Below are 22,473 nucleotides of genomic sequence, written 5' to 3' on the forward strand. Positions count from 1 at the left end.
GACAGAAGGAAACAAAGAAAGAAAAAAGAAAAAGGGAAAGAAAGAAAGAAAGAAAGAAAGAAAGAAAGAAAGAAAGAAAGAATTCTGAGAAAGAAAGAAAGAAAGAATTCTGAGAAAGAAAGAATTAATGAATGAATTCTGAGAAAGAAAGAAAGAAAGAAAGAAAGAAAAGAAAGAAAGAAAGAAAGAAAGAAAGAAAGAAAGAAAGAAAGAAAGAATTCTGAGAAAGAAAGAAAGAAAGAAAGAGGAAAGAAAGGGAGAAAGAAAGAAAGAGAAAGAAAAGAAAGAAAGAGGAAAGAAAGAAAGAAAGAAAGAAAGAGGAAAGAAAGGGAGAAAGAAAGAAAGAGAAAGAAAAGAAAGAGGAAAGAAAGAAAGAAAGAAAGAAAGAGGAAAAAAAGGGAGAAAGAAAGAAAGAGAAAGAAAAGAAAGAAAGAGGAAAGAAAGAAAGAAAGAAAGAAAGAAAGAAAGAAAGAAAGAGGAAAGAAAGGGAGAAAGAAAGAAAGAGAAAGAAAAGAAAGAGGAAAGAAAGAAAGAAAGAAAGAAAGAGGAAAAGAAGGGAGAAAGAAAGAAAGAGAAAGAAAAGAAAGAAAGAGGAAAGAAAGAAAGAAAGAAAGAGGAAAGAAAGGGAGAAAGAAAGAAAGAAAAAGAAAGAAAAGAAAGAAAGAGGAAAGAAAGAAAGAAAGAAAGAAAGAATTCTGAGAAAGAAAGAAAGAAAGAAAGAAAGAATTCTGAGAAAGAAAGAAAGAAAGAAAGAATACTGAGAAAGAAAGAAAGAAAGAAAGAATACTGAGAAAGAAAGAAAGAAGGAAAGAATTCTGAGAAAGAAAGAAAGAAAGAAAGAAAGAAAGAATTCTGAGAAAGAAAGAATGAATGAATGAATGAATGAATTCTGAGAAAGAAAGAAAGAAAGAAAGAAAGAAAGAAAGAATTCTGAGAAAGAAAGAAAGAATGAATGAATTCTGAGAAAGAAAGAAAGAAAGAAAGAAAGAAAGAAAGAAAGAAAGAATTCTGAGAAAGAAAGAAAGAGGAAAGAAAGGGAGAAATAAAGAAAGAGAAAGAAAAGAAAGAGGAAAGAAAGAAAGAAAGAAAGAAAGAAAGAAAGAAAGAAAGAAAGAAAGAAAGAATTCTGAGAAAGAAAGAAAGAAAGAAAGAAAGAAAGAAAGAAAGAAAGAAAGAAAGAATTCTGCCTCTAGTACCTCACCTGGAGCCCTTACTCACTGACTCCCCCGAGAGCCCCCACTGCCAGGACTGTCCTCCCCACCCCCACCCCCCCACCCCCGAGGCTGGAACAGGGCTCCTTCCCTGTTGAGGCCCAGCCTTGAACCCTGTCTGCCCTGTTGCTGCCTTCTGTGAAAGGAGAAGTTGGAAGAAGGGATTCTCCAGGACATTGTGGTTCCCTTCCCGCGGTTCCCCTTCTGTGGATGGTCACCATCCACTTCTTCCCCCACAAGAAGCTTCCTGTTGGAGCTTCCTTCCAGGACAGACAGGCACGCCTAGAAGCCAGACCGTTCGGTGGCGGGCCCAGCCCCCGGGGACCCCAGAGATGCTGCTGCCTTTGCTGCTGCCGCTGCTGTGGGCAGGTGAGTGGGTTGAGGGCCGGGGTGGGGGGTGGGGGCGGGCAGGGGCTTCGCGTGTCACTGTCGCTGAGCCTCAGTGTGCCCCCAGGGTCCCTGCAGGAGAATCCCGGGTACAAGCTGCAGGTGCAGAAGTCCGTGACGGTGCAGGAGGGCCTGTGTGTCCACGTTCCCTGCACCATCTCCTACCCGGGGGTTCGCAGGAGCCCCTCTGCACCTGTTTACGGCTCCTGGTTCCGGAAAACCTACAACTCCAGAGGGGATGTTCTCATGGCCACGAACAACCCTGCCAAGGGCGCAAAGAGGAAGAACAGATTTTCATTTCACCTCGCCAGAGACCCTGGGGACAGGGACTGCTCCCTGAACATCACAGACGCCCAGAAGGGAGACAGTGGAAAGTATTATTTTCAACTGGACACAGGTTCCATGAGACACAGTTACCAAAGTGACCTGCTCACTGTGACTGTAAAAGGTATGGAGGGGCCCCGAGAGTCCGTGACAGGGATGGGGGAGCACGTCTTCGAGGGCAGACATGGACCTCCTGCTGCTCACCTTTTTTTTTTTTTTTAAGTTTATTTATTTATTTTTGAGAGAGAGAGAGAATCCCTAGCAGGCTCCGCACTATCAGCGTGGAGCCCTGCCCAATGTGGGGCTCGAACCCACAAACCGAACCGTGAGATCATGACCTGAGCTGAAGTCAGATGCTTAACCAACTGAGCACCCTCCCCAGGCGCCCCCGGTGCTCACCTTTAAGGGGGGAACAGTGGAGCGTGGTCAATTTAGGGTTGGGGTGCCTCTTTCAGAGGCACACACAGAGAGGTCCCCTCTGGTCTCGTGTCTCCTCTCCAGCGCTGACACAGACCCCAGACATCCGTATCGAGGAGCCCCTGGAGTCTGGCTCTCCCAGCCACCTCACATGCTCTGTGCCCGGGGTCTGTGATGGGGTGACGCCCCTCACCCTCTCCTGGACGGGAGCTGCGCTCAGACCTCCGGGACCGGACCTGGAGGCCTATAACTCCTCGGAGATCCTGCTCACCCCCCGTCCGCAGGACCACGGCACCAACCTCACCTGTCATGTGACCTTCCCCAGGGCTGGTGTGAGCACCCAAAGCACCATTACGCTCAACGTCTCCTGTGAGAGTGGGGGAGGGGGGAGGGGAGCAGGGGCAGCACTCAGTTGTCTACAGATGCCTGCGGGGCGGGGCAGGGGGCTCCGAGGGGCTGCAGGGGGGACACGGGACTTGTCTGTTTCTATTTCCATTTCTGCGTCTCCTGGGGGCGGGCGGCGGGGGAAGGGCCAGCTTTGACTCTATTCCTCTCTGTGTCTCTCTGTCCTAGATGCTCCACAGAACTTGACCATCGGCATCTCCCGAGGAAATTGCACAGGTGGGTCCAAGGGCCTCGAAGCCAACCCGGGAGGGCCAGGGTGATGCACAGCGAGAGCAGAGGCGGGAGGCTTCCCTTTCGCTGTGTGACGGATTGTTTTTGCTTACTATTCATTAGCCGCAAAGACAACTTGTCAAATACGTGCACGTTATGGAGAATCACCACAAAATGAACACCTTGGTGGTCAGTGACGAGGTTAAGAACTAGAACAGGGGCGCCTGGCTGGCCCAGTCGGTGGAATGTGCAACTCTCGATCTCAGGGTCGTGAGTTCGAGCTGCACATTGGGCATAGAGGTTCTTAAAAAAAAAAAAAAAAGGAACAGCAACCCCACTTTTGGAACACCCTAAATGTTCCTTCCTAATTTCAGCCCCTTTCATCTGGCCTCAGAGAAAGCCATCACACGGGACGCTGTGTTATCATTCTTTCTACTTAATTTTACTTTATTTTTTAAAGTGTATTTATTACAAATTTTTTATGTTTATTTATTTTTTGAGGGAGAGAGAGAGACTGAGGTTGAGCAGGGGAGGGGCAGAGAGGGAGACACAGAACCCGAAGCAGGCTCCAGGCTCTAAGCTGTCAGCACAGAGCCCAACATGGGGCTTGAACCCACAAACTGTGAGATCACGACCTGAGGCAGAGTCGGGCACGTAACTGACTGAGCCACCCAGGCGCCCCTATTTATTTATTTTGAGAGAGAGAGAGAGCACGAGTGAGCCAGAGTGGGGGGAGGAGCAGAGAGAGAGGGAGAGAGAGAGAATTCCAAGCAGGATCCACGAGGGGCTCGATCTCCTAAACTGTGAGATCGTGACGGAAGCCAAAATCAAGAGTCAGATGCTTAACCACCTGAGCCACCCAAATGCCTTTATTTTACTTTGTTTTTGACGAAGGTGTAATTGATGAATAAATTGTATATATTTAAAGTGTACAACGTGATGATTTGATATAGGTAGATTCGATATGTGTAGACTTGATACACGTTTACTCTGCTAAAGGATTCACACAATCTAGTTAATTAACACATCCACGTATCTTCTTTTTTTCTTACCATTTTGCCAAATATGTTGGAATCTCTACGCGATGTTTGCTTGCCAGTGTTTTTGAAAGCTTATGTGACACAGGACTGAAACATACGTGTTCCTCTCTGACGTCTGAGTTATCTTTTTAAGTTGAAATTCAGCTCCCATCCCATGAAATCAGCCCTTTCAAAGTGAGCAAGTTCGGTGACATTTAGGACATTTGTGATGTTGTGAAACCACCGCTGTATGTAGTTGCAAGGCATTCTCGTCACCCCCCCCTCCAAAAAAGCCCTGTACCCATTAGCAATAACTCCCTATTTCCCGCTCCCTGCAGCCCCTGGCCACTAATCAACTTTCTTTGGCCGTGAACTTGCCTTTTCCGGATATTTTATATAAATGGAATCTTACAGCATGTGGTCTTTTGGTCTGGCTTCTTCCACTTAGCATGATGTTTTCTTTTATATATCCATCTATCTCTATCTCTGTCTCTATCTCTATATCATCTATATCTATAGATAGATTTTTTTAGGGGCATCTGGGTGGCTCAGTCGGTTAAGTGTCCGACTCTTGATCTTGGCTCAGCTCATGACCTCATGGTGTGTGAATCTGAGCCCTACATCAGGTTCTGCGCAGACACTGTGGAGCCTGCTTGGAGTTCTCTCTCCTCTCTCTCTCTCTCTCTCTCTCTCTGCCCCTATTTTAAAGTGTATTTATTTATTTTTGAGGGGGAGGGCAGAGAGAGAGAGAGGATCCCAAGCAGGCTCCACACCATCAGTATGCGGAGCTGGACTCAGGGCTTAAACCCACGAACCACGAGATCATGACCTGAGCTGAATTCGGACGTTCAACCAACTGAGCCCCCCAGGCGCCCCTCACGTTCCATTTTCAACAGGCACTTGAGTTGTCCACGGGTTTCAGTTTTCATGATAATGCCGCTTGGAACATTCCCCTTGTCAACAGAAGAGCCTTTCTTTAAGGCACGTAGATTTCTCAGGGATCTTGCGACGATGCAGATGTGACTCAGGAGGCGTGTGTGGCCTCTGGTTCTGCATTCTTTTTTTTGTTTTTTATGTTTATTATTTTTTTAATTTTTTTAACGTTTATTTATTTTTGAGACAGAGACACAGCACGAACGGGGGAGGGGCAGAGAGAGAGGGAGACACAGAATCGGAAGCAGGCTCCAGGCTCTGAGCCATCAGCCCAGAGCCTGATGCGGGGCTCAAACTCGTGGACCGCGAGATGGTGACCTGAGCTGAAGTCAGACGCTCAACCGACCGAGCCACCCAGGCGCCCCATGTTTATTTTTTAGAGAGAGAACACTCAGGTGCGCATGAGCGTGAGCAGGGGAGGAGCAGAGAGAGAGGAGAAAAGAGGATCTGAAGCTGGTTCTGTGCTGACAGCAGGGAGCCTGATAGGGGGCCTGAACTCATGACCATGAGATCATAACTTGAGCCAAAGTTGGAGGCTTAAGCGACAGAGCCATCCAGGCGCCCCATGGTTCTGCCTTTCTAACCAGCTCCTGGAGGGTGCCAGGGTACCCGGGGGGATGGGACTGTAAATTTCATGCCCAGGAACAAAACTGTGGGATTTTAGGGATGTGTATTTCAATGTTACTAGATAAGGCTATTATGGAATAGCTCTGGAAGGCCACACAAGAAACTGGCAATAAATGTTGCCTTTGACGAGAGGAATTTGTTGCCTGCAGGTTAGTTAGCATGGAAGGGAGACTTCTCTCAGAACACCCCTTCCTCCTTTGTGACTTTTAGAATGCAAAATGTGGACACCCCACTCATCCTGAGACAACTGGGGGAAAGGAGGTGAAGAAGTAGGGGTCAAGTCCTGAAGAGCCTTGAAGGGTTTGGTATTCGAAGTTTGGGTACTTGAGCCAGGGGTGTTCAGCAGCTGGGGAAAGAGAGAGAAGTGTAGTGAAGGGCGTGTGCCTTGAAGAAGCCAGTGTCCATCAGTGGATGGACAGATAGACACAACGTGGCCCATCCATGCAATGAACATGATTCTGCCATAGAAATGAGTCCAGCACTGGGGCGCCTGGGTGGCCCAGTCAGTTAAGCATCCAACTGTAGATTTCTGTTCAGCTCGTGACCTCACAGTTCGTGGGACCGAGCCCTGCAACGGGTTCTGTGCCGACAGCACGGGGATTGGGATTCTCTCTCTCCTTCTCTCTCCGCTCCTTGCCTGCTCTCACATGCGCTTGCTGGATTGCGCGTGCTCATTCTCTCTCAAAATAAATAAATTTTAAAGAAAGAAAGAAAGAAAGAAAGAAAGAAAGAAAGAAAGAAAGAAAGAAAGAAAGAAAGAAAGAAAGAAAGAAAGAAAGGGAGTGTAGCGCTGACAGGTGCTACAAGGCGGTGAACCTTGGAAACATCATACCGCAAGGCACACAAAAGCCCACAGTGGCATATGATTCTATTTGGATACAACGTCCAGAATAGACAGATCTGTGGAGACAGAAAGGTTAGGGGTTGCCAGGGGCTGGGGGACGGGAGCAACGGAGGAGGCAGCTGAGGGGTGCTTTTTTTGGGGGTGATGAAAAAGTTCTGAAACTGATTGTGGTAATGGTCACCGCAGGACTCCTTTTTAAGTGGTATATACATGGAATTGCATGGTATGTGAATTATATCACAATAAAGCTGCTTAAAAACTACTTGTGAGGGGCGCCTGGGTGGCGCAGTCGGTTAAGCATCCGACTTCAGCCAGGTCGCGATCTCGCGGTCCGTGAGTTCGAGCCCCGCGTCGGGCTCTGGGCTGATGGCTCAGAGCCTGGAGCCTGTTTCTGATTCTGTGTCTCCCTCTCTCTCTGCCCCTCCCCCGTTCATGCTCTGTCTCTCTCTGTCCCCAAAATAAATAAACGTTGAAAAAAAAAATTTAAAAACTACTTGTGGTTGGCGCGCCTGGGTGGCTCAGGTCATGAGCACGCGGTTTGTGAGTTCGAGCCCCACGTCGGGCTCTGTGCTGACAGCTCAGAGGCTGCTTTGGATTCTGTGTCTCCCTCTCTCTCTGCCCTCCCCTACTTGCGCGCGCTCTCTCTCTCTCTCTCTCAAAACTAAATAAACATAACACACACACACACACACACACACACACACACACACACACAAAACCTACCCGTGGAGATCCCTTCCCAACTTATGGAAAATGGAGAGGAGAGAGAAATAGGCCTCGGCCCTGGGCTGGGGGTGCTCACCCTCGCTCTTTCTCTCTCTTCCTCCAGAACTGAAATACCCGGGGAATGGCTCATCTCTTCCAGTCCTGGAAGGGGAATCTGTGTTCCTGGTCTGTGTCGCCGACAGCAACCCTCCAGCCACACTGAGCTGGGCCCAGGGGAGCCGGACTCTAAGCCCGTCCCAGCCTTGGAAGCCCGGGGTCCTGGAGCTGCCCCGAGTGGAGTCGGGCCACGAAGGCGAATTCACCTGCCGAGCTCAGCACGCTCGGGGCTCCCAGCACGTCTCCCTGCGTCTCTCTGTGGTCTGTGAGTGTGGGGACCCCCGGGGGCGGGACGCCCGGGGCCTGGGGAGCAGAGGCGTCGCTGACCCTGCCCCTCCCCCCCCTGCAGGCCCCCCGCGGCTGCTCGGCCCCTTCTGCTCCTGGGAGGGCGAGGCGCTGGGCTGCACCTGCTCCGCCCGAGCCCGGCCGGCCCCCACCCTGCGCTGGCGGCTGGGGGAGGGGCTGCTAGAGGGGAACCACAGCGACGCCTCCTTGACCGTCACCTCCAGCTCCGAGGGGCCCTGGGCCAACAGCTCCCTGAGCCTCAGGGGGCCGCTGCGCTCCGACCTCAGACTCGGCTGCGAGGCCCGGAATGAGCACGGGGCCCAGAGCACCGCCGCGGTCCTGGTGTTGCTGCCAGGTCTGGGGGCTGTGGGGGAAGGGTGGGCAGAGACGGGGGAGAAAGGAGTCTGCATCCTGGAGAAGACGGTCTGGGTGGGCGTGGGGCCGGGGTCTGGATGGGAAGGGGTGAGAGAAAGGAGGAAGGAGGGGGGCAGAGTCCGGGTTTTCTGCAGGTTGGGGGATGAAGAACATGAGAGCCCAAGTTTGCGGGAGGCAGGGGCACAAGCGGCCTGGGGCTTGGAGGGGACTCACCGGAAACCTCACTCCTCTGCAGCGCAGCCTCTGCTTGGGGGAGGATTCGTTCTGGCGGCTGCCGGGGGTGCTGGTGTCGCTGGCCTGCTCGGTCTCTGTCCTTGCCTCATCTTCTTCATGTGAGTATTGTCCCTGGGAGAGAGGGCGGGTGCGCGGGATGGAAGGGGTCCGCGTCCTACGGTCCCAGGCGGCCCCAGCGGGAGGAGCCCTGGTGGTGCCGAGGCTTCGAGATTGGGGCACTGGGGCAGAGAATCAAAGGAGGGCTGTTGCCGCCCTGATCACGCCTGTTTGCGCGGGTCGGCGGGCTCCATGCGTCCCCTTCTCCGGCCGTGCTCAGCCTTGCCAGCCTCTTAAGCGGGGGGCAGTAGCTCACTCCAGGCTGACAGGTCCCGGCCTCCCCCGCAGAGTGAAGACCCGCAGGAAGCAGGCCCCAGAGACAGCAGCTGGCGGCAAGGAAGCTGCCTGCACGTTGGGTCCCATCTCCTGGGTGAGTGCTGAGCCCTCTGTCCGTCGGGGTCCCATGTGGCCACCAACCTGGGATGGCCACGGCCACACCCTAGAAGACTTAGATGGTCATCGCGCTCGGACAGGCTTTTGGTCTCGGGTCCCCATCAACTCAGTCACCCAATCCAGCCACATGGGAGTCGCTTGCCCCTCTGCTCTCCGACTCACCTTGCGGAGCCAAGGACCAGCACAGCCTGTCCAGCTTCCTGTGGACCCTGGACCCTCCCCACCCCCACCTCCTCAGGTCTCTCTGGACCCCGGACCCACTTTCCCTTCCTTCCTCTCTCTCCTCCCTAACACAGGATGCCAGGGAGATCCCACCCCGCAAATAAGTATTGCCAACTACAAAGTTCAGGGGTCCCCAAGACACTCTCAGCTTCAATAGCTCACCAGAAGGACTCCGAACTCACTGAAATGTTAGACGCCCACCAGGGAAGCTCACCCTGGCCGTGTGGAGGGTTGGTGACATAGGCATGGAGCCCCTGTATGGCTAATCTTTGTTGTTGGTGTCCAGCCCTCTAGAGGTCAAGCCGATACTGTGTGGCCCAAGGCCTCACCAGAAATCACGTTGTTAACATAAGCTGTTTGGGGCGTGGTGAGCGCTTGACCGCACAATATCCTTTGATTGAAAAAATATATATATTTATTTTGAGAGAGAGAGAGACAAGAGTGCAAGTGGGGGAGGGGCAGAGAGAGAGAGGGAGAGAGAGAGAGAGAGAGAGAGAGAGAGAGAGAGAGAGAGAATGCCAAGCAGGTTCCGCACGGTCAGCACAGAACCAGACGCAGGGTCGATCCCACAAACCGTGAGATCATCAAGACCTGAGCCGAAATCAAGAGTCAGATGCTGGGTGGCTCAGTCAGTTAAGCATGTGACTTCGGCTCAGGTCATGATCTCCCTGTCCATGAGTTCGAGTCCTGCATCGGGCTCTGTTGACAGCCTGGAGCCTGCTTCGGATTCTGTGCCTCCCTCTCGGTGCCCCTCCCCCACTCGTGCTCTGCCTCTCTCTCTCTCTCTCTCTCTCTCAAAAATGAATAAACATTAAAAAAAAAAAGAGTCGGACGCTAAACTGACTGAGCCACTCAGGCGCCCCAACATTGGTTTTAATTGATTTTAATGTCTGTGCTACAATTTTGTTATAGTGTTTGCCTAAATTTCTGAGATGTGGAGTGGTCCCTGAGGGCAGTTCGGTTCTTCGCAAATCCTTGTCCTTTTCACACCACCCACCCCATTTCTGTGCATCCTATCTCAATTTGCTATTAGATAGTAGTATAATTGACTACTACTTTAATGTCAGTGCCCCCTACTGCAAGCTAGTGGGAGGTAATGGATGATGTCTACTTTGTTCCCCATTGAGTAGCCAGGGTCTGACACGGGACAGCTCTTCCATAAGGTGGCCACTAGGGCCAGAGAGACCTGGGCATTCATCTTGGCCCTACCAACAACTGAATGTGTGATTTGGGAATATTTACCTAGACTCGGTTTCTCCACCTGATGAATGGGGCTAATAGTGCCTCCCTGATGGCTTGTGGTGAGGCATCTAGGAGCCTGGCAATTGATTACCAAGGGCGAGACATTCTTACTCTCACGTATTTATTGAATGAGTGAGTGAATGAATGAATGAATGAATGGGGGCTCAGCCAATGCTTGTGGAATGAATGATGAAAGACTAAGTGGTTTCCAGCTTCTGGGCTTGCTTCCCCTCACTATCTGCCAGCTCCCGTTATCCTAATTTGACCCCCTTCTTTCCCCTCCACTCAGGGTTCCCAGCATGAGGATTGGTCAAGCACCCCCCTAGACCACCCGCCCCCAGCCATGGCCGCTCCCACCTCGGAGGAGGGAAAGGAGCCCCACTATGCTTCTCTCACCTTCCATGGGCTGAAGCCCTGGAACCTTCCGGACCCGGAGGCCACCAGCACCACCGAGTATTCAGAGATCAAGATCTGCAAGTGACGCCTCCAGCCAGCTCCTGCAACCGCTGGCTAGAGGGCTCAGGGCTTCTCAAGAAGGGACACCTCCGGGACAATTCCTGAGTGAATAGTTTTCCACAGAAACGGGTCGCCAACCGGTGTGGTGTGTTGGTGTCCACCTGTGTGGGGATGGGCAGAGCTGGGCTCACATTTCAGCCAGTCACCGATAAATTACAAGCCGGTGCAGAGAGAGCACTTTGCCCGAGGTCACGGGCTCTTCCCAGGGTAACCGACGTGGTCAGGAGGATTCCTGACCCGCCCTCCGCCCCGCCCCACTCTGAGCCTGCTTTCTGGAAACCCAACTTGTGTATTGTCACCACACGGAAAACCATTCCCGGATTTTCTGCAATAAATGACAGGTTATCTAAATTATATACCCTCCTTCTTTGTACGTCCCGGATGTTTTTGGTTCTCCTTAACAGTTGTTTCTTCTTCTTGTAGAATTCGCTTATGGGATTCCTTGCGGTTAGGATCTGTGTTTCATTTACATTGTAAAATGTGTTCACCTTAAAAGAAAAACTGCCAGCTTCGTTACCAGCAAAAATGGGTTCGTTGGGGAAGAAAAGAGAATTGCAGTTGTGGACACACAACTTGCAACAAAACCGTAGGTGAGTCTAGGGAAGGGAGAGGCACACGTTTAATGGAGAAAAGGGGCCAATGGGGGAAGGCTTGGAAGTATGCTGGCTTCCCATTGGCTGAACTTTGGGGGCAGGGGTGGGGATAAGAAAAGCCTCTCCGCTTCCCACTGGATTAGTAGAGCAGTAGCCCCATGCAAGGCCCACCCCGCGCAAGGTCAGGTCGGCCTCTTCCGGTTGGGTCTGCAATTGACTATGCGTGGCAGTGCATTAGTGCTCTCGCGGCCAAATCCTCCCGACTTCACTGTAGCGCAGTTTCTTGCTATTAATTTTCACTATAGTTTTTACAGTGGTCACATCCAATTTATTTTCTTCCATTGAATGTCCGCTTAATTTGTTCTACTGTGTCCATTAATGAGAAAACGCGCTCAATCTTAGCATTATGGGCCAACACAGTGAACATGGGTTGACATAAAGTTAACGGTTCTTTAAATTTGATGTGTCGCGGCGCCTGGGTGGCTCAGTCGGTTAAGCGTCCGAATTCAGCTCAGGTCATGATCTCGCGGTTCGTGAGCTCGAGCCCCGCGTCGGGCTCTGTGCTGACAGCTCAGAGCCTGGAGCCTGCTTCGTATTCTGCGTCTCCCTCTCTCTCTCCCCTCCCCCGTTCATGCTGTCTCTGTCTAAAAAAATAAACATTAAAGAAAAAACTAAAAAAATTTTTTGATGTGTCAATGGGCACCTGGCCGGTTCAGTCAGTGGAGCATGTGACTCTTGAACTCAGAGTCATCGTTTCGAGCCCCATGGTGTAGAGATTACTTAAAAATAAAAATCTAGGGGCGCCTGGGTGGTTCAGTCGTTGAGCGTCCGACTTCGGCTCAGGTCACGATCTCGCGGTCCGTGAGTTCGAGCCTCGCGTCGGGCTCTGGGCTGATGGCTCAGACCTGGAGCCCGCTTCCGATTCTGTGTCTCCCTCTCTCTCTGACCCTCCCCCGTTCATGCTCTGTCTCTGTCTCAAAAATAAATAAACTTAAAAAAAATTTTTTTTTTAAATAAAATAAAAATCTAAAAAAAAAAAGTGCTGTGTCGAATTGTATCTTTCACGGCACAATTTGCTTTGCTGCATCTCTCGATCAATAACTTTTAAAAATGGTGTCTCCTGACAAAATAAGTGCATTTATTCTCATGTCATACCCCTTCTTCAACACTATATAGGAGGATTCCATTTGTTCCCATGCTGGGGGTTAGTGACATTAATGTAAAAGAATAAAATCCTTCAGGGATAAAATCGTTTTGAAAAGCGCATCGTGGAAATGCAGGAACTATCCACTTCAAGTCAGAAATTCTCTTCCTGTTCTAAGTAGTATCTCCTTTAAGAATAGCATTGACACAGGGTGCCTGGGTGGCTCAGTCGGTTAAGCGACCCACTTTGGATCAAGTCATGATGTCAAGGTTCGTGAGTTCGAGCCCCGTGTGGGGCTCTGTGCTAACAGCTCAGAGCCTGGAGCCTGCTTCGGATTCTGTGTCCCCTCTCTCTTGGCACCTCCCCTGCTTGCACTCTGTCTCTCTCAAAAACAAACATTAAACAAAAAATTTTAAAAAAAGTGTTGGCACATAAAGAGATAAATTTTTCATCAATTCTTTAACACATTCAAGATATTCTTGTAAACATGGAAAAAACACTTGGGACACGTGGGTGACTCAGTTGGTTAAGCATCAGACTCCTGATTTTGGCTCAGGTTCATGAGTTTCAGCCCTGCATTGGGCTCCTTGATGAAGCATGGAGCCTGCTTGGGACTCATCCCCCCACCCCCACCCCAGCCCCACCTTGTGCTGCCCCTCCCCCACTGGCTCTCCCTCTCTCAAAATAAATAAATAAACCTAAGGGAAAAAAAAAACCCACAGAGAACTTAACATCATTTTCTGTTCTTTCAATTGGCATAATCCTATTGCTAACCAGATATCGGGTATTATTCTTTTAAAAAATATTTTTTCAATGTCTATTTTTGAGAGAGAGACAGAGCATGAGCAGGGGAGGGGCAGAGAGAGAGGGAGACACAGAATCCGAAGCAGGCTCCAGGCTCCGAGCTGTCAGCACAGAGCCCAACGTGGGGCTCGAACTCACAAACTGTGAGATCACGACCTGAGTTGAAGTTGGACGCTTAACTGACTGAGCCACCCAGACACCTCAAGAAAAATATTTAAGCAAAGAGAAATGATTTGTCCTTCTCAGATGCCTACTGGGGCCGTTCTTGGAGACATACTACATACCTGTGTGTATTGAAGGCTCAGAGGTGTCCTGCAGTAAAAATGATTTAAAAAAACCTCACCACCAGCACCTGCACCACAAACATCTAACTCTGGGCCAGGGTCTAATTTGGGGGCAGAGGCGAGGCATAGAGGACAAAGGGTGGGCTTCAGCCACCATCAACCACATGGTGGCATGTGATTTCTACTCCCCTGGGCCATGTGATTCTCATCTAATGCCGATGACAGCACCCTCCTCTTTCAGAGGTTGGGGGACAAGCTGCCAAAACACACAAGATCAAGGACAGGGCTCTGCAGACAGACAAAGGCAGGATCAGAGACAATGTGGACAGTATCCTAGATGAGAAATCCTCTCGCTGCCTGAGCAGCACCGGGTCCTGGCTGGCTTTGCTCGCTGAGACGAGGGCAGAGGACAGAGGGGCTGCCGGAACTGGGCAAGTGCGCTGAGTGGCCAGAGGATGGGAGGGCCAGGTGCTGAGATTGAGACCGTCCTGTTACCTGATTTGGGGCCCTGAAGGGCAGCTGATGTCCCTGTAATGTTGCAGACTCATGAACAAAGAGAGGTTTTGAGCAGGAGATTTTCAGACGAGTTTTCTTTCTCGTTGAGGAACATCCCCTTCTGGAAAGCGCTACACACGCCTGCTTTCACCCAGGAAGTGATCATCAGTCTGCCAATCTCCCCTGCCTGCCTTGGTCAGGCAAGAATCAGGGTGAATTAGAGCAGGCTCCTCCCCGACCCGGCCTCTGACCTCCCCATTCCAAAGTAATGGTGGACGATTCCAGATCTTTAAGACCGAGTCTGGGAGGTGAGCGTACCCTCCCTGTTCTGAATCCCTTCCAGTCTAGCCACTGGCCAGGCTGCCTCTGAAATCTCTCCCCAGGCCCTCTCTTCCTCTAGCGTCAGCCACTGCCTGGGCCTCACTGTCCCAGGGGGGTGGCTGCGCCAGCCTCCTCCACACTCTCTCTGTCCAGACTCTCTGTAAAGGTACCCCCGGCCCTGGGCCCCTTGGTCTCCATCACAGCACCATGCCTTTTCTCCAGCATGTGGAGCACAACTCAGTCATCTCATTTAATGCCTTCCCCTTCCACTGGCCTGGAGGTTCCACCAGCTCAAAGACCTCGGTGTGTCTTGTTCATCAGGATCCTCTGTGCAGCATGATGTGCGTCACAAAGCACAAATTCAAGAAATACCTGCTGAATATTTGTTGAATTAGAGGAAGGATCAATGTATGGATGGGAGAATGAGGGGATGGAGGAATGGATGAAAGGTGGGTGGGAGGGTGGGTGATGGAACAGTATATGGAAGGATGGATGGAGAGGTGGAAGAATGACTGGGTGCATCAACAGATGGAGGGATTGGCAGGTGGATGGCTGGATGGCTGGATGAATAAATGGATAGGTGGATGGCTGATTACATGGAAGGATGGATGGATGGATGGATGGATGGATGGATGGATGGATGGATAGATGGATAAATGGATGGATGAATAAATGGATAGTTGGATGGCTGGCTAAATGGATGGATGGCTGGATAAGTGGATGGATGAATAGATGGATAGGTGGATGGCTGATTACATGGATGGATGGATGGATGGATAAATGGATGAATAGATGGATATGTGGATGGTTGGCTAAATGGATGGATGGATAGATGAATGGATGGATGGATGAATAAATGGATAGGTGGATGGCTGATTAAATGGATGGATGGATGAATAGATGGATAGGTGGATGGCTGATTACATGGATGGATGGATGGATGGATGGATGGATGGATAGACGGATGGATGGATGGATGGAAGGATGGATGGATAAATGGATAGGTGGATGGTTGGCTAAATGGATAGATGGATGGATGGATAAGTGGATGGATGAATAGATGGATAGGTGGATGGCTGATTAAATGGATGGATGGATGGATGGATGGATGGATGGATGGATGGATGGATAAATGGATGGATGAATAAATGGATAGGTGGATGGTTGGCTAAATGGATGGATGGATGAATGGATGGATGAATAAATGGATAGGTGGATGGCTGATTAAATGGATGGATGGATGGATGGATGGATGAATAAATGGATAGGTGGATGGTTATAAATGGGTGGGTGGGTGGGTGGATGGATGTAAGAATGGTTGGCTGGCTAAATGGATGGGTGGGTGGGTGATGGATGGATGGATGGTTGGATGGATGGAAGAATGGGTGGCTGGCTAAATGGATGGATGAATAAATGGCTGTGTGAATGGGCGGATGGATGGATGGGCATCTACATGAAACTTTGGACATCTGTGGATATCTATCTGTGGATATCTGTGGATAGAAGGGTGGATAGATGGATGAAAGATGAAAGGGATGGATAGATGGAGAAAAAAGAAGCCAACTTTTCCAAAAGGAGCTTCTTTTGTAGACACTCTACTATCCAAGCTCCAACAAAACAATTTATTACCAAATCATAGTAGTGCCAATAGTAGCGGGAAGGGTGCCGACTGAGGGGGCTGGCTCACCCCCGACCATGAGCTGGGGGTCTTCTCTGTCCACAACCCCAGAGGCTGGTAGGTGACGATGGCTGAAAGGATGAGACAATCGAAAGGAGGAATTCACATTATCTGGAGCCTAACTGCTGGGTTCCCTGATGCTATCAAGACTGATTCATAGTGATGCTTAAAGAAGCAGCAGGCATGCACATTCAAGGGATCTTTCTAGAAGCATATCTGTGATACTACAGCAGGCCTTGAGTCACATTTCTTGTTTGGGTTTTTTTCTATTTCAAACCATGAGTTGAAAGATCTGGAAGACAATAAAAATGGCTTGTTAGTGTCCTAGTCATTTAAGGAGCACCCATTAAGCCCCTACGGGCACTTTCTAGAGACTGGCAATACTACCACGAACAAGACCTTTGTTGGATTTATGATTTGGGAGAGTGGGTAAAGATGTTACAAATTAACTTCCCTGCTGCACAGACAGCACTGTGCAGAAAACAGGTGAGGTGGTGATAGCGGGTGGGGAAGTGCCTCACTGGGGCAGTGAGGGAAGGCCCAGGTCTGAGCTACTAGGATGAGAAGGAACCAGTCATTGAAAAATGAAGCGGGGTGGGGAACACCTGGGTGGCTCAATCAGTTAAGTGTCCGACTTCGGCTCAGGCCATGATCTCATGGTTTGTGAGTTCAAGCCCCATGTCGGGCTTTGCGCTGATGGTGCAGAGCCTGCTTCGGATTCTCTGTCTCCCTGCCCCTCTGCCCCCCAAAATAAACATTAAAGACGAAGGGAAAGCGTGTTCCAGACTGTGAGAATGGCAAGTACAAAGGTCCTGAGGTGGGATCAAGCTTGGCCTGGTTTAGAATCTGAGGGGAGGACAGTGTGGCTGGCACAGAGTGGACTTGGGGGGTCAGCCATGCAGGCCAAGGCAAGGAGCTGCCATAAAGCCAGAGGTGAGATGATCTTCAAATTATTCCAAGGTCACCAGGCTCTTTGATTAGCATCCCCTTATTAAGTCCCTAAGTAAGGGACAAACCTGCTACTTACTCAGTTTCAGACCCAAAACATGATGACCCCGGAAGGGGCTGTTGGGTTTCCAGTTTTTGTGGGTTTTTTTTGAGGTTTCATTTATTTTTGAGAGACAGAGAGAGAGAGACAGAGAGAGAGAGAGAGAGACAGAGTGCAAGTGGGGGAGGGGCAGAGAGAGAGGGAGACCCAGAATCCGAAGCGGGCTCCAGGCTCTGAGCTGCGAGCACACAGCCCAACGCCGGAGACCGGCAACCGCCTGGAGGGACAGGGTGGGTGGGCGAGGGGTGCGGGAGGGTAGAGGGGCCACGGGGACAGCTAGGGGTATGGCGCATCTGTGTAATGAGCTGGAGTGACAGGCAGTGGGCAAGCTCCACGGGTGGTCAAGGTCATGCCTTTGCTTTCGCAGGGACTCTGTGGTGGGGGCCGGCTGTGCCTTGTGGGGTGCTGCGTGGTGCCCCTAGCCTCCACCCACTCGATGCTGGGGGCACCCTTTCCCCAGTTGTGACAACCAAAAGTGTCCCCAGATACCCCCTACGGGCAACATGGCCTCCCTCTGAGGACCGCTGACTTAGACACACACTGAACTTTGATTTCGGGCAGCCACGAAGACAGACGTTACAGCTCCCCGGACAGGGCACGGCCTCGGGGAAGCCTCTCTTCAGAACACGTCCATACGGCCTTGCCAGAATTAACTGTCGGGTGAACTTAGTTTCATTTTGACCTTCCCCAAAGTTCTGTGCACTCCCACCCAGGACTAATGGGAGTGTAGACAGGTACAGCCCCGCTAGAGAGGATCCAGTTCTCGCAAAAGAAGAACCCCATGCACAGACACGCGTGCACACCCCAGCGAGGCCTGTGCACGCAGGTGTTCAGGGCAGCGTGGCTTGTAAAACAGAAACCAAGCAAATGCCAGCCACTGGTCATAAAGAGTATCCTTCTGGGGCGCCTGGGTGACTCGGTTGGTTGAGCGTCTGACTCTTGATTTTGGCTCAGGTCATGATCTCACGGTTCATGAGTTTGAGCCCCAAGTTGGGCTCTGCACTGACAGCACGGAACCTGCTTGGGATTCTTTCTCTCTCTCCCTGCCCCTCCCCCACTTATTCTCTCTCTCTCACTCTCAAAATAAATAAATAAACTTAAAAAAAAAAAAAAAAAGAGTATCCTTGCAATCCACAACGGAATACGGTGCCTCCATAAACAAGGTCATGGGTGTTCTGTGCTGACACAGAAGGGCCGTGAGACAGACCGAGAGGCACAGGGCAAAGTGCACCACTGGGAACAGAACCAGCGAGGTTTGTGATGGGGGCGGGGGGGCAGGTGGCGCCAACCCACAGGACAGTGGAGGCTACAGGTGGATGGAGAGAGGGATAGAGAAACAGAGGGATGAAGAAAGAGACACAAAGATGGAGAGATGAGGACGTGTTGGCTCTGTTTTCCCGGCCTTGAATCCAGTCATGCCTACAGCTTCCCCCTTGGAATTTTCTAGCCACAAGAGCCAACCAATTGGCCCTTTTCCTTCGAGCCAATTTGAGCCAGGTTTCTGCTATGTGCGATTCCCCGAGGGCTGGATGGTTCAAGAACCCTGTGGAAAAATCCAGCATCTAACTGGGAGGTCGGCCCTGATGGAAACCTTAAATGGCATCTGGGAAGCAGGGTTGGCAGAGGTGAGGGAGGGGGAAGACTCACAAACTGCTCCTACCGGAACCCACCTATGGTATCATCTGGAGGTCCAGGGGGTCGTAGGCTGACAGCCGCAGATCCTGCAGTAGGGCTTCTAGATTGTTCCTCAGCATGGTGTAGGGCGGCTTCTCGTCGTACTTCAGGGCCATCACCACCTTCAGGTACTCTTGCAGGGTCTCTGCGGTCAAGACACCCCCCACCATAGGAGAGACCTGAGAGGGGCCTCCAACTCAGAGCCGGGGGGGCTGTGCCCAGTCTCCACCACGGTGCCCATTTGTTCAGTGCTTCCTCTGTGCCTGCAACCGCCTTAGGCACTTAGATTAAAAAAGATTTTTTGGGGGGGGAGGGGCGCCTGGGTGGCTCAGTCAGTTGGGCATCCACTTCAGCTCAGGTCATGACAGCTCAGAGCCTGCAGCCTGCGTCGGATTCTGTGTCTCCCTCTGTCTCTTCCCCTCCCCTGCTTGTGCTCTCTCTCCCTCAAAAATAAATAAAAACATAAAAAAAATTTTTTTTTTAAATGAGCTCTTACAGAGCTGGAGGGGACAAGTTATCCATTTCTTTCGGTCTCATGTTTAAATTTTTTTTTTTAACGTTTATTTATTTTTGAGACAGAGAGAGACAGAGCATGAACGGGGGAGGGTCAGAGATAGAGGGAGACACAGAATCTGAAACAGGATCCAGGCTCTGAGCTGTCAGCACAGAGCCTGACGCGGGGCTCGAACCCACGAACCATGAGATCATGACCTGAGCCGAAGTCAGCGCTTAACCGACTGAGCCACCCAGGCGCCCCTTGGCCTCATGTTCAGAGAGCAATGCAGAAGTTCTACAGAAGCGACACTAGGAAAAAAAAGAAAAACAAAGACACAGCCTAAAACTCCAGTAATGGGGACTGGCCATGAAAATGATGGTGTAGGGGCGACTGGCTGGCTCAGTGGGTTGAGAGTCAGACTCTGGATTTTGGCTCAGGTCTTGATCCCAGCCAGAGTCTTGGGATTGAGCCCTGTGTTGGGCTTTGCACTGGGCACGGAGCCTACTTAAAGTTCTCTCTCCTTGTCCCTCTGCCCCTCTCCCCTACTGGCGTGCTCTTTCTCTCTCTCTCAAAATAAAAAAATAAAAAAATAAAAATAAAAAACAAAAAACAAAACGAGGTTGTAGTGGATCTAGGAATAAGAACACAAAAGCCAATGTTAATTAATGAAAAAAAAACAAGATGTTGGGGACGTGGGAGGCTTGGTTCATTAAGCTTCTGACTCTTGGTTTTGGCTCAGGTCACGATCTCATCGTTCGTGGGATCGAGCCCCATGTCGTGCTCTGCACTGACAGCATGGGGCCTGCTTGGGATTTTCTCTCTCTCTTTCTCTCTCAAAAAAAATAAATAAACTTAAAAAAATGCAAATTGACCAAAATGTACGTAAGGCAAGCTTATTTTCATTTTGTACGTGTCTCTCTGCCATGTCTGCCGCCTCTCCCATCCTGAAGTGGAGATACCTGGCCACCCGCTGAGTCTGGGTTGGCCTTGGGATTTGTTTGAATGTGGCCGAGTGCTGTCCAGGGACCCCCATGCTTTGTAGCTTCCGTCCCTGCCCTCTTGGAAAGCTGCCTGAACAGTGCCTCGGGAAGCAGCCCGGAGCTGAGGCCTCCCAGCATCAGCGCCAATCGCCAGACAGGAGAGAGGTGCACTTGAACGAGCCCGCCCCAGTCGAGCCGCCGGCTGGCAGCAGCAATGTGAATTCCCCTCCCCCACTCCCCCATAAGATCGGGAGAAGGTTCACCCGGCTGAACCCGGCCCACACTCCAATCCTTAACAAATTTTCATAGAGAAATACAATACTGTGTGTGTGGTTGTGTATGTGAGTGTGTGTTGTTATTCTTATTCGGAGATGCTTCTGAATTTTGGGGGGAAGGTTTTTTGTTTTTCTAGAACAGGCACGTATGCACACACAGCTTGGAAAACTCAAAGAAAGAAAGGTGTGTGAGGAGGCAAGAGCCGGATGGACCCAGGTCACCTGGTCCCGCCATGGCCCCCAACTGTTCCTTCCCTCTTAGGACATACCTGAGGGACTGATCCAGCGACTGCACTGTCCCACGAGGGCCTCCGGGTTGTCAAGAAACCTGACAGGACAGAGGTGTATGCAAGAGGTCTTTTAGGGAGGCAAGAGCAAACTTTTTTTTTTTTAAGTTTATTTATTTATTTTGAGAGAGAGAAGAAGTGGGGGAGGGGCAGAGAGAGGGAGAGAGAATCCCAGGCAGGCTCTGTGATGTCAGCACAGAGGCCCCATGCGGGCCTCGAACTCACAGACCACGACATCATGATCTGAGCTGAGATCGAGAGTCAGATGCTTCACTGACTGAGCCACCTGGGCTCCCCAGGAGAGCCAATTTTTAAAACAGAAAGTCTAGGGGCACCTGGGTGGCTCAGTCAGTTAAGCGTCCAACCCCAGATTTTGGCTCAGGTCATGATCTTGTGGTTTGTGAGTTCAAGCCCCACACCGGGCTCCATGCTGGCATCATGGAGCCTGCTTGGGATTCTCTCTCTCTCTCTCTCTCTCTCTCTCTCTCTCTCTCTCTCTCTTTCTCTCTCTGCCTCTCCCCAGCTCACTCTCTAAGTAAATAAACTTTAAAAAAATAAAAAATAAGTAAAACAGAATGTCTACTAGATGTACAGTAGACTCTTGTTAATTGTGGTAGTTGTGCCCTGTAGCGTGGCCTCAAATACGGAATTAGTGAATTCTAAACCATGCTTCTAGGGGAAACGTAGTATCACGTTCCTGCAAGGTTCTGGTTACAACGTTTTTATAAACTGATCACTACTTAATTTTGTCTTAGGTGTGTTTGTGCTTAAAGATACTATGTTTGGGGCACCTGGGTGGCTCAGTCGGTTAAGCATCCAACTTCAGCTCAGGTCACGATCTCACAGTTGGTGGGTTTGAGCCCCGCGTCGGGCTCTGTGCTGACAGCTCAGAGCTTGGAGCCTGCTTGGGATTCTGTGTCTCCCTCTCTCTCTGCCCCTCCCCTGCTCGTGCTCTGTCTCTCTCTCTCTCTCAAAGGCAAATAAACATTAAAAAACCTTTAAAAAAAAAAAAGATAGCATGTTTACTATAATGTTTACTTAATCATGTTGAGCTCACAGCCAACTATTTTCTCTGTAAGGCACATCCCAGCCTTCTTGCACCTAGGAACACTAGACAGCTCTTTAGCACCATGCATGGGGCCATTTTTTTTTTTTTTTTTTTTTTTTTGAGAGAGAAAAACAAGAGTACAAACAGGGGAGGGGCAGAGAGAGAGGGAGACACAGAATTCAAAGAAGGCTCCAGGCTTTGGGCTGTCAGCACAGAGCCCGATGCAGGGCTCGAACTCATGAACGGCAAGATCATGACCCGAACAGAAGTCAGACGCTTAGCCACCATTTTAAACTGCAAAAGCGTAGGGGGCGCCTGGGTGGCTCGGTCTGTTGAGCATCCAACTTCGGCTCAGGTCATGATCTCACAGTTTGTGAGTTCAAGCCCTGCATCAGGCTGACTGCTGTCAGCACAGAGCCTGCTTCGGATCCTCTGTCCCTCTCTCTCTCTGCCCCTCCCCCAGCTTGCACTGTCTCTCAAAAATGATTAAACCTTAAAAAAAGTAATAGCAAAATCATCAACAAGAACATCTGGAAAATGGGCGTTAAACAGACTCCATGAAGGACCCCTGTTTATCCTGAGATCTGAAATGAGAAGGCAGAGCATCACCTCGTTTGAGCTCAGCTGGGCCTGTGTGCATCAGACAACTCAAAATTGTCTCCACCCTGTGTGTGTCTGAGGAGGCCTGGGAAGCACTGTGAGTGCTGATTCTGGGGTGACACATGCATTTTAGTGGGCAGGTGAATTCACAAATATGGAATCTGTGACTAACGAGGACTACCTT

The 22,473-nt window shown here is 50.4% G+C and overlaps 2 protein-coding genes across 4 annotated transcripts in view; one reads left to right on the forward strand and one right to left on the reverse strand.

The window, feature by feature from the left end:
- Positions 1-1,372: 1,372 nt before the first annotated feature.
- SIGLEC11 (sialic acid binding Ig like lectin 11) lies at positions 1,373-10,918 on the forward strand. 2 transcript variants are annotated; one of them, XM_027038188.2, is made up of 9 exons: positions 1,373-1,580; positions 1,666-2,046; positions 2,424-2,708; positions 2,913-2,960; positions 7,207-7,464; positions 7,549-7,839; positions 8,095-8,191; positions 8,478-8,559; positions 10,336-10,918. In XM_027038188.2, exons 1-9 carry the CDS (start codon positions 1,544-1,546, stop codon positions 10,525-10,527), a joined length of 1,671 nt encoding a protein of 556 aa, XP_026893989.2. In that variant the 5' UTR covers positions 1,373-1,543; the 3' UTR covers positions 10,528-10,918. The 2 variants fall into 2 exon arrangements, with proteins under 2 accessions (XP_026893989.2, XP_026893991.2); XM_027038190.2 differs by having other exon boundaries at positions 1,452-1,580; positions 8,100-8,191; positions 10,336-10,483.
- Positions 10,919-15,811: 4,893 nt separating this feature from the next.
- VRK3 (VRK serine/threonine kinase 3) overlaps positions 15,812-22,473 on the reverse strand; it is a 33,388-nt gene continuing 26,726 nt past the window's right edge. For both annotated transcript variants that reach the window (XM_015081319.3, XM_015081318.3), the window contains exons 13-15: positions 20,624-20,682; positions 18,600-18,748; positions 15,812-16,173 (exon numbers count right to left, since the gene is read on the reverse strand). In XM_015081319.3, the coding sequence (XP_014936805.1) occupies positions 18,600-18,748; positions 20,624-20,682 (208 nt within the window). In that variant the 3' untranslated portion in view covers positions 15,812-16,173. The remainder of the gene's footprint in view (positions 16,174-18,599; positions 18,749-20,623; positions 20,683-22,473) is intronic.

The sequence above is a fragment of the Acinonyx jubatus genome, chromosome E2 (assembly GCF_027475565.1).
Source record: "Acinonyx jubatus isolate Ajub_Pintada_27869175 chromosome E2, VMU_Ajub_asm_v1.0, whole genome shotgun sequence".
NCBI lineage: Eukaryota > Metazoa > Chordata > Mammalia > Carnivora > Felidae > Acinonyx > Acinonyx jubatus.